Here is a 12,590-nt window from a genome sequence, read left to right on the forward strand (position 1 = left end):
TGCTATCTTCAAATTCAATAATCTATGATTTGTTCACATCATCTCTCTATATTGTTATGAACTTAATTTCTTTTGTTCATTTTATGTTATTTTAATGCAGTTTTTGTTTTTAAAGAGTTTGTAACCACTGCTAAGATAAATTATACTTTCGTTTCTATCAAGTAAATTTTATTGGATATCCAAATGTACAAGTTACTACTTTTTAAGCAAAGGATACAGCAGTACTAAAGCTTGGAGGTAGAAATCTCAGGAGTTCCAAGTCAGCACACAATGCCCATTTTGTAAATAATTTGAAAAAAGTTCAAAGGGTAGTCATATCTTCTTTGTGAGCAATTTGAAGAGTTAACTGTGAGTTCTATGAATACATTCTGTTAGGATCAAAGAGAAATTAACTAGTCTTGAATGAATGAAAAAATAATTGTAGAGAAAGCAAGGAGCGGGAGGACCTGAGAGAAAAGGAGAAAAGAATGAAAGAAGATAGCCTGATTGAGTATACTTTGAGCTTGACATGCAGTTGAAATTCAGATAGAATATCCAGATGCAGTTAAAACTTTAGACGCAGAAACTGGGGATAATTGAAAATAGAGATTTGCTAGCCATCATTTCTTTCTCCGTCAGACGTTTGTTGAATGCCTACTCTGTGCCAGAAACTATGTTATGGACTGAATGTTTATGTCCTACCCCTCAAATTTATGTCCTTCTAGCCTAATAACCTCAAAAGTTATCCCATCATCAACTATAAGTTTAAAATCTCATTTGTCATCTAAATCAGGTATGGATGTGATTTGAGGTGTGGTCCATTCTGAGGCAAAATTCTCCTCTGGCTATGAACCTGTGAATCTGTTAAACCAGACAAATTATGGGCTTCTAAATACAATATAACAGGCATAGGATAGACATTCTCACTCCAAAAGAGAGAAATCAGAAGGGAGGAAGGAGTGATGGATTCTAAGCAAGTCCAAAATTTAGCAAGGCAAATTCCATTAGATCTTAAGGCCTGTGAATAAACGTCTTTGGTTCCATTCTCTGCCTCGTAGGCCCACTGGGGTGGCAGCATCACACCCCTTCAGCTGGGCGGGACACCACCCCCATGGCTCTGCTGGGCTCCAGTCTTGCCTTTTGAAACCCAGCTGGAGGCAGCCATGTCTCCCAGGCTTGTGTCTCTGGGCCTGTGGTAGAAGTGGCAGCCTTGATCATCTCTGAATCACCTTTGGGTTCTTTCTACTTTTTATTCCCCGCCCCCCCCCCCCCCCCAGGATAGCTTGTGTTTGAAACCAAATCGCACCATGGTCAAGACTGTAAAATCCAAGTCCAACTGCCTTCCTTAATTCCATTCTTCTTTGTCTCTAGTTCAAACTGGCAGTGTCTATGCTGGTATAATATCTGTATTCCTGGCTTCTGCTGAGATGACTGATTAAGTCCATGAGTCACACCCACGATCTCTTTATCAGCCATACATGTAGTGTTCTCTTTAGAACAAGCTTTCTCATTTCTTTGCAATGTGACTAGATGGAGAATTTTCCATCTTCGAGTTCTGGTTCTTTTGGCTTAACAATTCCTTGCTTAATTCATTTCTCTCATTTTGCATTTTACTAGAAGCAGTCAGAAGGAACCAAATGATGCTTTCAAAACTTTGTTTAGAAACCTTATCTGCTAAATACTCAATTTTATTGCTCAAAGTCCTGCCTTGACAGAAAACTAGAACACAGCTCAGCCAAATTTTTTGCTGCTATATAACAAGAAGTGCCTGTTTTGCAGTTTGCAGTAATATGTTCCTTAGTTCCGTCAGAGACTTACTGGAATCTCCCTTAACATGCATCTCAAAATTCTTTCAGCCTTTACCCAATATCCAATTTCAAAGCCACTTCAACATTTTTAGGTATTTGTTACTATAGTACCTCATTTATTTTAGTACCAAAATCTATCTTAGTAAAGTTTGGGCTACCATAACAGAACACCATAGACTAAGATTGTTTAAACTGTGGAAATTTGTTTTCTTACAGCTCTGTAGGCTGGGCCAATTTAGTTCCTGGGGAGGACTCTTCCCAGCTTATAGGTGACTCTTAATGTATTCAAGCGTCATCTCCCAAGAGTCCTCCGTCCTTGTACTCCAGATGGACTGCTTGCTCTCTAGGCAGTCCTACACAGGTGTTTTCTGGCACTTTCCTTCATCATCCTAAGAGTTGCTCTGACTTTGTTGCTGGTAGAGTACGTCCTCTAATAAGTTGAAAGTGAATGGAGATAGAGGTGTGTGAGGTGGTAGAGATTTTTAAACTTTGAATGTCTGAACTTGTCTTAATTTCACCCTTAAATTTAACATTACTTTGGTTAAATATAGAATAGTAGGCTGAAAATAACTTTCCCTCTGAAAAGTCCAAAGCCTAGAAGGTTTTTCAGATACTTTTTTTTCCCCCTCTTGTTCTGAAATATCAGAATTATATGCTTTTGTGTATGTCTGTTTTCATTCATAGTTTTAGTGCTCAGGATTTTAAATCTGTAACCTCCCACTTTTCATTTCTGGAAATTTCCTTTAGATTATTTCTTGGATATTTTCCTCTGTTGTCTCTGTTTCTCTAAAATATCCTTTTATGGTGTCAACCTCCTGGACTAATTCTCTAAATATTTTCTTTTATCTCTTATTTTTTATCTTTTTAAGAGGTAGTATTGCATAATTGTTAAGAGACTGAGTGATAGAATAACACTGTCCATTATGAATCCTTGCTCTGCCATTTACTGTCTTTGTGACCTTCAACAAGTTATTTAAATTTTATGCTCCAGTGTCTTCATCTATAAAATGGTCTTAATAATAGTGCATACTTCTTAAGATTGTTTAGGGATTAAATATGTTAATTGTATAAAGTGCTTAGAATAGTAACTGGCAGTTGGAAAGCACTTTAACACATGTTAGCTGCTATGTTTTGTTGTGGTTTTTTAAAATTATCATTACTGTCATAATTATCATCATTGTTCCTTTATTCTTAAAGATTTGATCAACTTGATATTCTTGAACTTCTGGTCTTTTTTTTTTTTAATCTCCTATTATACTTTTAATTTCTAGAAGCTCAGGTTTTTCTGACTGTTTCCTTTTACTGAAGTGTTTTATTTTTTACATACCATCTCATGTAATAGATATTACTTTCTCGTTCCTTTTAAAGTTTTTTTCTGTTTCTGCCATTGTTTCTATTTGGCTTAGTGTTTCAATTCCATATTAGATGCTTTATTCAAATATCTGGTAATTCTTGGTTGTCTTTTAATATTAAAGAGTGAGGGACTGGAAGGCTAGTTGGAAGTACTGTGTATTGGGGCACATAACTTGTGGTGTGATAGGTTTACTGTAAATTTAGCTAGTGGTATCTCTCTAAAGACCTTTTCCCTTAATTTTGTCAGTTTCTCCAGGGAGGATTCCTCTAATCTCCTGATCTCTTACCTATTCTGCTTAAGGATGACTTCTGGCCTTGTGAGAGCCTAGCAGTGGGAGCCAACTGTGTACATGTATTGGGGATGGGGGTTATCTCACCCTTCTGTATGAAGACTTTCAATAAGTTACCCTGTCTTCAATATGATGTCTCACCTGTGCCCTCTATTGTGTTCCTACTGCCGAAGTTTGTCTGATTTGACCTCTCCATTTCTCTTACACAGTGGGGGGGGAGGAGTAGTATCCTGGCTTTTAGTAGAAAATAGGGGATCTGAGGAGTCTTACTTTTTCTTTTAAAGATTTTCAAGCAGTGCTTCTGCTTTGACACAAAAGTATTTCTCCTTACTTCCTGAAATTACTTGTCTCTTCTACAAGTATGACAGTTGTTAAGATTTGTTAAGGGCAAGTAGTAGAAACTGTGGTGTTTATGTTTATTATATTATTCTTTATTATTTTCTATGTGTTTTATATATCCCATAGAAAAAATAATAATTTGAGACGCTAAAAGTTAAAGTTACAAACAACGTTTATCGTAGCATTCTCAGACTGCAAACAACCTAAAGATCCAACAGTGGGGAAATGATAAACAGGATTTTAATTAAGCCATATAATATATAGTCATTGAAAATCTTATTTTTGAAATGTGGGAATGGTCACAATACCATATTAAAATGTAGAATCCAAATAATATACATTATCATATGTATAACAGGCAGTATACATTTTGTTACATATATACATATATATGTAAAAAAAAGGTTGGAGGGAAATACTCAAATATGTTCAGAGTTATTATTCCTGGATGATAGGTTAGTAGGTGATTGTTCACTTTTTTAATATGTTTCAGTATTTTATAATTTTCTTTGTTGAACATTTACCACTTTTAAAATCAATTGCTGTCCAATAAATACTGATTTTTAGAAGGATAATTGGGTACTTTTTTTTTCATGGTGAAGAGATATTTCTTTTTTTAAAGATTTTATTTTAATTCCAGTTAGTAAACATATAGTGTTATATTAGTTTCAGTTGTATGATAGAGCAATTCAACAATTCCATACATCACCCAGTGCTCATCACAAGTGCACTCCTTAAACCCCATCACCTATTTAACCTATCCCCTGGGGTAAAAATATAGTGAAAAATACTGTTAAAATTTTTTGTAAGTGACATAAGATAAGGGAGAGTGCAGGAAGGACAAGGAGGCCTATTACTGGAAAATAAAACAATCTCCTGGTTTTAATTAAAAAAAAATTTTGTTTAACATTTATTCATTTTCGAGAGACAGTGAGAGACAGTGTGAGCAGGAGAGGGGTAGAGAAAGCCGGAGACACAGAATCTGAAGCAGACTCCAGGCTCTGAACTGTCAGCACAGATCCCAACGTGGGGCTCGAACTCACAAACTGTGAAATCATGACCTGAGCCAAAGTCAGACGCTCAACCAACTGAGCCACCCAGGCTCCCACCTGGTTTTAATTTCAAAAAATTAAGTTATGATGGTTCTTTAAAATCCTAGTTGATATAAGTGTGAAGTGTGCAACTGACAGTTACAAAACCTCACAATAAATAATTTGAATTGTTAGATGAATAAATAAATAATTTTTTCCACTTTCTAGACCTGCACTAGCCAATAAAATTTTCTGTGGTGTCAGAAATGTTCTTTACTTGCACCACCCAATAGAGTAGCCATTAGACGTATGTGTCTATTAAGCATTTGAAATATGGCAGTTGAGGCACTGAATTTATCATTTTGTTTAATTTTAATTAGTAAAAAATTAGCCACATGTGGATAGGGGCACGTATATTTAATAACATAATTGTAGACCAGTGGTTTTGTAAATAATTCTATGTCTTAGTATCTGATTAATAAAACTAATTTAGATGTTTGGACTGATATCTAGTATTTTTTTAACACAGAAAAAGACAATTGAGGAAAAAAAAATTTTAGATAATTATACATGTCTAAAATAAATAGATTTTGTAAGGTAGACATAAATTCATTAAATTTAAATTTTTATAATATCTTATTTAAATTTTGCTTTATTCCTCATTTCAGAAATAAAAATAGTGGTTCTTTACCCTGAGGATAGGATTGTGGAGCAGGAGTAAGGGTTAAGAATATCAGAATCTTCAAACTTTGTTTTTTAATGTTTATTTATTTTGAGAAAGAAAACAGTGCACATACACATGGCTCATGGAGGGGCAGGAGGAAAGGAGAGGGAGAATCCTTAGCAGGCTCTGTGCTGTCAGCAGGGAGCCCAAAGTGGGGCTGGATCTCACAAACCTTGAGAACATGACCTGAGCTGAAATCAAGAATTGGATGCTTGGGGCACCTGGGTGGCTCAGTTGGTTGGAGGTCTGACTTCAGCTCAGGTCATGATCTCACAGTTTGTGCGTTCGAGCCCTGTGTCCGGCTCTGTGCTGACAGCTCGGAGCCTGGAGCCTGCTCCGGATTCTGTCTCCCTTTCTCTCTGCCCCTTCCCTGCTCACACTCTGTCTCTCTCAAAAATAAATAAACATTAAAAAAAAAAAAAAAAAAGAATTCGACACTTAATCAATTGAGCTATCCTGGTGCCCCCAAACTTTTTTTTTTTAACATTACAGATTTTATCTTTTCCCCACAAGACAATAAAAAATGTAGATGGAATTAAATTATCTTTGAGAATGGATAAAGCCAGGAAAATAATTGAGAACCAATCATTTAAAATAATTTACTTTAAAATAATTTATAATTTATAAACTTAATCTAGGTGTAAAAGGATGCCCATCAACCCATATATGGTAAGAAGACAGTTTTTATATGTTTGAAATGTTCTAAACAGAATTTTCAATTAGTTCTCTTAAAGCAAGGTTATGGATATTTATATCCCTACTTTATCTCTGTTTGAAATTTTCCCAAAGGTTACTTTAGAATTATTGAATATGGGTTTTATGGTTAAGATGTCAGGGTACTAAATTTATATCATAGATTCTCCTATATTACCAAACAAAAAGTAATTTAAAATACTCCAAAAAATCAGTTATACTGAACATAACAAGAGTCACAGTCCAACCCAATGCCATAAATTTATAAAGTCCATTGCCAAACAAAAGTCACCATTCAGTGCTCTTCCTAACTTCACCCTCACACCCAGAAACCAAAGAAATATTACCTTAAAAAGGTAATTTGGGCTGATGGTCTTAAACTAAAGTAATTTTTCCAGAAAGCAACACTGAATTCGGTATATAATCCAAACCTTAATAGTATATCATCCCCTAAATGAGAATAAAATACTCACTGAACCAACTAATGTGAACACAGGAAGTTGCCATTTTATGAAATCTCATAAGAAAATGAAGAGCCTAGGTCTTCCAAAGATGATGTTTAATTTTGTCTAAGCTCTCATCACATAAAGATAGAGAAAAATGAGGTGCGTAGCACAATACTCAGCCTTCAAACTTTAGCTAGAGGAAAAAAAGTCTGAAAGAAACATAATCCAAGAAGAGAAGGAAATTCTTCCATAAAAGATTTATTTAAGAGCTTAATAAGAACATGAGTTCAAAACAACAAAAAGAACATGAGTTCAATAAAATATAACAGAAATGAAGTGGGGGAAAAAAACATGAGAAGTGGATAAAAAGGATAATAGCAGAATTAAAAATACAATTTGACTTAAATAATATTATTACCCAATATTAGTAGCAGTAAGGAACAGGCTTGCAATAGTCACGACACAGTTAGAGAAATGAGATTAAAACAGTAAGTAAGAATATATGTTATCTAATAAAATTAAATTTAAGTAGCTTGTAGCTACCGTATTGCATAGTGCTGATATAGAACATTTCCAACATCACAGAAATTTCTATAAGTCACAGCTGGTCTAGAAAATGGGAAAATTTAATCATCTAACATTTAAATTGTTTACTGTGTGACATTTTACAACTGTCAATGATATACCTAATATTTATATCAATAAGAATATATTCTAGTTCCGTGTAGAAGAGAAAAATAATGTTAAATGTGAGACACAAAAAATTTTACCTGAAATTACAATCTTCAGCTTAAAGGGGCCTCCAATATTACAAGGGGAAATAACACAAAGCAATAGACATAGATATAGCCCATTTAAGTTATTAAACTGCAAGGATAAAGGAGGAATTATTCAGGCTTTCAGTCAGAAAGAAGCAAATCACCTACAAGAGTGGAAGCCTTCAATATCACAGCATCATTCCTTGATAATACAGTGGCAATAGCAACACCTACCTAGTGTTAAGCTAAGCTAATAATAAATCAACTTAGTTATTAGCTAATAACTAAGCTTATAACTATATATATCTATATATATATAGATATATACTATATATACTATACAATACTATATATCTATATCTATATATATACATATATCTAAATACACATATAGATATAGATATATATAGTTATTTACACACACACACACACATACACACACACCCAAAGCGTTGGTTGGATTAAAAAAAATTTTGAAAATATAATCCATGTATTTACTTCATCACTGAGAACTTCATTGACTACTCTATGTAAAGTGGCATCTCCTCCCATTACTCTGTATTCCTTCCCTCTTTTGTCTTAAAATCCATATCACTATCCTTCCTTTGTTTATTTTGCTCACTGCTTCATCCCTTGTATCTTCCTGGAACTGCTAAATGAACACAGGTATCATTTTTAAAAACCCAAGAATGACAGAACTGTGGTAAAAGGAACCATGGTGAATCCATTTCAACAAAAACCTAAACTAAACAACTGTGTACCTGGTTGCAGACAAGAATATAAATCTATAAACCTTGACATTATAAAAATAATAGGGAAAAAGTGCTACATGCTAATTTCCTCATTCTTTATAGGAAGGAAGAAAAGAGGAACTGATTTCATTGAAAACTGAAACACATAGAAAGGAGCATAGGGACTCCAACATCTTAATGTTGCTTTGTATTACACTTCTAATCCTAGAAGAGAATGTGTCAGGAAATAATCTCACTCAAAGTAAAGAATCATTGATGAGAATCATTCTTTCAATTTTGCTTTTTGTGTTCTTGTATAAATTAAAGTAAAATGTTCATTTTCCACTATTAATAGTATTTTATTACATGCTATTTTTTTGGAAGTATTTTGTCTAATATATCCATGTATGTATATAAGTTTGTGCTAGGAATGTGCTTTACTTAATGATTATTGTGGGGGAGGTTGGCTTTTTAATTTTTTAGTTTGATACCTTTGTCATAGCTATTTTTCTTTTATAACTTCTCTTGATATGTCTTGAAGTTCATTAATCTTTTTTCCTGAAATGTCTAATCTGCTCCTGCCATCCAGTGGGTTTTAAAAATCTCAGATCTTGAAGTTTTCATTTCTAGAGGTTCATTTGGGTCTTTTAATAATATGTCTTTCATATCTCTATATGCTCAATCTTTATTGAACACATGGACTATAACCATAATTGTTTTTTGTCTTAGTCTAATTATATTTGTATCACTGCTGCATCTCCTTATTATGGGTCCTATTTTCCTGTTCTTTTTCATTTATTTTTTTATTGGCTCCAGATAGTATGAATTTTAACATGTGCAGTGCTGGATATTTTACATTCCTGCTGACGTTCTTGAGTTAATTTCTGGGATTCAGTAAAGTTACTTGGAAACACTTTGATCACTTTGAGTCTTGCTTTTGAGCTTTGTCAGGTGGGATCAGAGCAGCTTTTGTTCTAAAGCTAATTTTGCTTCTCTACTTAAAGCCTTATGAATTACAACGTTTCTCCACTCTGGTCGGTAAGACTATGGACTTTCTGGTTCTAGGTAAGCTGCAGAAATCGTTCAGCTTGCTCCTTTTGAGTGGTTCTTTCACCAGATTTGGGTAGTTTCCTTATGTTTATGTACTGATCAGTACTCAAGAGTTGCCTCCACAGATCACTGGAGCTCTCTCTCTGTGCTCCACTTTTCCCCTGTAGTTTGCCACATGGCCTCCTTGAACTCCTAGCATAGTCACTTCAACTCAGGAGCACTATTAGAAAAAAAAAATTTTTTTTTTTAACGTTTATTTATTTTTGAGACAGAGAGAGAGCATGAACAGGGGAGGGTCAGAGAGAGGGAGACACAGAATCTGAAACAGGCTCCAGGCTCTGAGCTGTCAGCACAGAGCCCGACGCGGGGCTCGAACCCACGGACCACGAGATCATGACCTGAGCCTAAGTCGGCCACTTAACCGACTGAGCCACCCAGGCGCCCCTGGAACACTATTAGGTTCCTCCTTTCTGCATTCTGCACTAGATATTTCCTTTTTTCTTTTTTTTAATTCAAGTATAATTAACATACAGTGTTATATTAGTTTTGGGTGTACAATGTAATGATTCAACCATTAATACATTGCCTACTATTGCCAACACAAAATATGTGGCTCTGAGTAGTGGTTAAAGCAATTATTTGACTGAATTCTCATAATCAGATATTTTATTAAGTGCTTAACATGCAGCAGGCACCATTTCTTACATTTCACATTCTTTACTCATTTATTCATTACAAAAACCCAATAAAATGAATACTGTTATTTCTATATTTCAGATGATGAATAGAGATATAGAGAGGTCCAATAGGTGGTCAAGGTAACCACAGACATAGCTACTAGTGTGTAAAGTCAAGACTTGGACCTAAACAATTTAGTTGTAAGATTCAAACTCATAGCCACTATACTGTATTATACCATATGCCTCACAAATATTTATTTCCATTAGAAGAAGTTACTTTATATTTTGTAAGATGCTAATGCTTTGCTAGGAATGATGGATTCAGAGTTAAATGATATAACTCATCTAATACTAGCATAAATTAAAGTGTAGATCTATTTGGAGGTCTTTTAGTAGATAACTAAAATATATAATGGTTAATGTGTTTTCCAGCTGATTAGTTGACATTATTCTAAGAATAAATACATTTGATCTTGCAAAGTAAAAGTTGCAATTTAGACTAATTTATGACATAACACAAGATTGTGTTTACTAATCCAGCACCCCACATTATCTTTATGATTTTGACTAATAAAAAAGGCAACAATTTCATGTGCTTTCCTTCTCCAAGAAACTTATGTACTTTTTTCTTTGCGTTGTTACTGTAGTGCCTCTTTATACACACACACACACACACACACACACACACACACACACACACACACACATGTTTTCAATGTTTTTTATAGCTGTTCCTCCCTAGGTCAGCATCCAAAAAAGAAAAGATAAAATTGGACTTCAATACCTCTTCACTTAATGAGAGTTAAATCTATTTTCATTGTTAAGAGAAGAGACAACGGTTTGCATTTACAAAAGTAACGTTTGATAAGGGCAAAATAAACGCATGTATTCTTAGTTGTTACTTCACCTGTTATTTTCATGAATGAGTTTTTTGCATTCTAGTATTACAAACCAATAAACAGATTGCACACATGCTGTATTTTTACCTTGCGGGAAACATAACAGTAATTAAATGCAATACATAAATGCTAATTTCAGACTTTGCTTTAAATGCAATACATAAGGGGCGCCTGGGTGGCGCAGTCGGTTAAGCGTCCGACTTCAGCCAGGTCACGATCTTGCAGTCTGTGAGTTCGAGCCCCGCATCGGGCTCTGGGCTGATGGCTCAGAGCCTGGAGCCTGTTTCCGATTCTGTGTCTCCCTCTCTCTCTGCCCCTCCCCCGTTCATGCTCTGTCTCTCTCTGTCCAAAAAATAAATAAACGTTGAAAAAAAAAAATTAAAAAAAAAAAATAAATGCAATACATAAATGCTAATTCCAGACTTTGCTTTAAATATATAGTATATAGTATATATATATATATATATATATATATATATATATACTACGTTGAAAAAAAAAATTAAAAAAAAAATAAATGCAATACATAAATGCTAATTCCAGACTTTGCTTTAAATATATCGTATATAGTGTATATATATATATATATATATATACTATATAGTATATAGTATATATATATATATATATGAAAAGATCATACCTCTTGTTGCAATAGCATTTGGCTTTTCATGGTATACAAGTTTGAATATTTTCTTTAAATTCTAGTTCATTCCTAAAAAATTAAACTTCACAATATTATATATATAATATTTCCTCTGTTTTAGAAATAGCTATATTGTCATGACTTTATGTTTGAATCATTTTTAAGGCATCAAGACGTTGGAAAGTTCTAGTATTGCTAATATTATCATTTAAGAAAATTGTCACATTTTTAAATCACAGATGCTGAATAATGTGTCATTCTGTTTTCTTAGGAACTTCCTGCACCATTACTTGATGATAATGTTAAAAAAGATTTTGATGAAGACGCATGTAATCATAAAACAGCAGAATCTAACATTAAAATGAAAATAGCTTGGCGTTACCAGTTATTACCCAAGATGGAGGCAAGTCAACATAGAAACTTTTCTAAAATTTGTAAATGTACTTGTTTTCATCTTATAGACTCTTTTGTGGCATACCTGTTATTCTTTAAATGCACTACGATGTCTATTTGCTCATTTAAATGACTAATATTTTATTTGTATTTTATCAAGATGGTATTTCTTACAAATAAAATTATGGCAATTTTTTTTTTCTTTTTACCAAAATAGATTTCATTTCTTCTGTACCCTCCATGTAGAATCTTTTATTATACGGTTGCAAGCCAGAGTAAGCAAACACATTAAGGCTATTTCTATCCAGCTTGAATACCTATAAATATTCGGTGTGGATAGACTAAGAGATAGGAAGTGAAGGGAAATTTTCTGAGAAAACAGATGTCAGTGAATCTGCCCACTAAAGCTTATGAACTCTGCTCCTAGGGAAGGCTGTATTCACTTAGCTCCTTTTTTGATTGTTTACTTCAGTCTTCAGAACACTTTAATGTCTACTGGACATTATCATATTGGTAGAAATGAAAGAAATTTTAATATGAGACATGGCACCCATAGTCCACCCTTCCATAGTCTTCCACATTGACTGTTCCTTCCCCAAGGACAGAAATATGTTTATAACACTCCTTAACTGCAAATGCATAATTTGGTATACTGTTTCCACTGCCTCCTTCTAAATGCATTGTAGACTGTATATCATAGCACCCTTGTAACCAAGCTTAGACAAAGCCTTAGTATTCTCTGCAATATTCTGGGTGGTCACTACCAGTGA

General features: G+C 34.0%; 1 protein-coding gene across 5 annotated transcripts in view; it reads left to right on the plus strand.

Moving 5' to 3' along the window:
* The window catches only part of ELP4 (elongator acetyltransferase complex subunit 4), a 251,191-nt gene that overhangs the window by 46,903 nt on the left and 191,698 nt on the right, over window positions 1-12,590 (plus strand). For 3 of the 5 annotated variants that reach the window (XM_045484854.1, XM_045484856.1, XM_045484857.1), the window contains exon 4: window positions 11,699-11,830. The exons of the other annotated variants lie outside the window; for them this stretch is intronic. In XM_045484854.1, the coding sequence (XP_045340810.1) occupies window positions 11,699-11,830 (132 nt within the window). The remainder of the gene's footprint in view (window positions 1-11,698; window positions 11,831-12,590) is intronic. 5 annotated transcript variants of the gene reach the window in all.

The sequence above is a fragment of the Leopardus geoffroyi genome, chromosome D1 (assembly GCF_018350155.1).
Source record: "Leopardus geoffroyi isolate Oge1 chromosome D1, O.geoffroyi_Oge1_pat1.0, whole genome shotgun sequence".
In the NCBI taxonomy this organism is placed as follows: Eukaryota; Metazoa; Chordata; class Mammalia; order Carnivora; family Felidae; genus Leopardus; species Leopardus geoffroyi.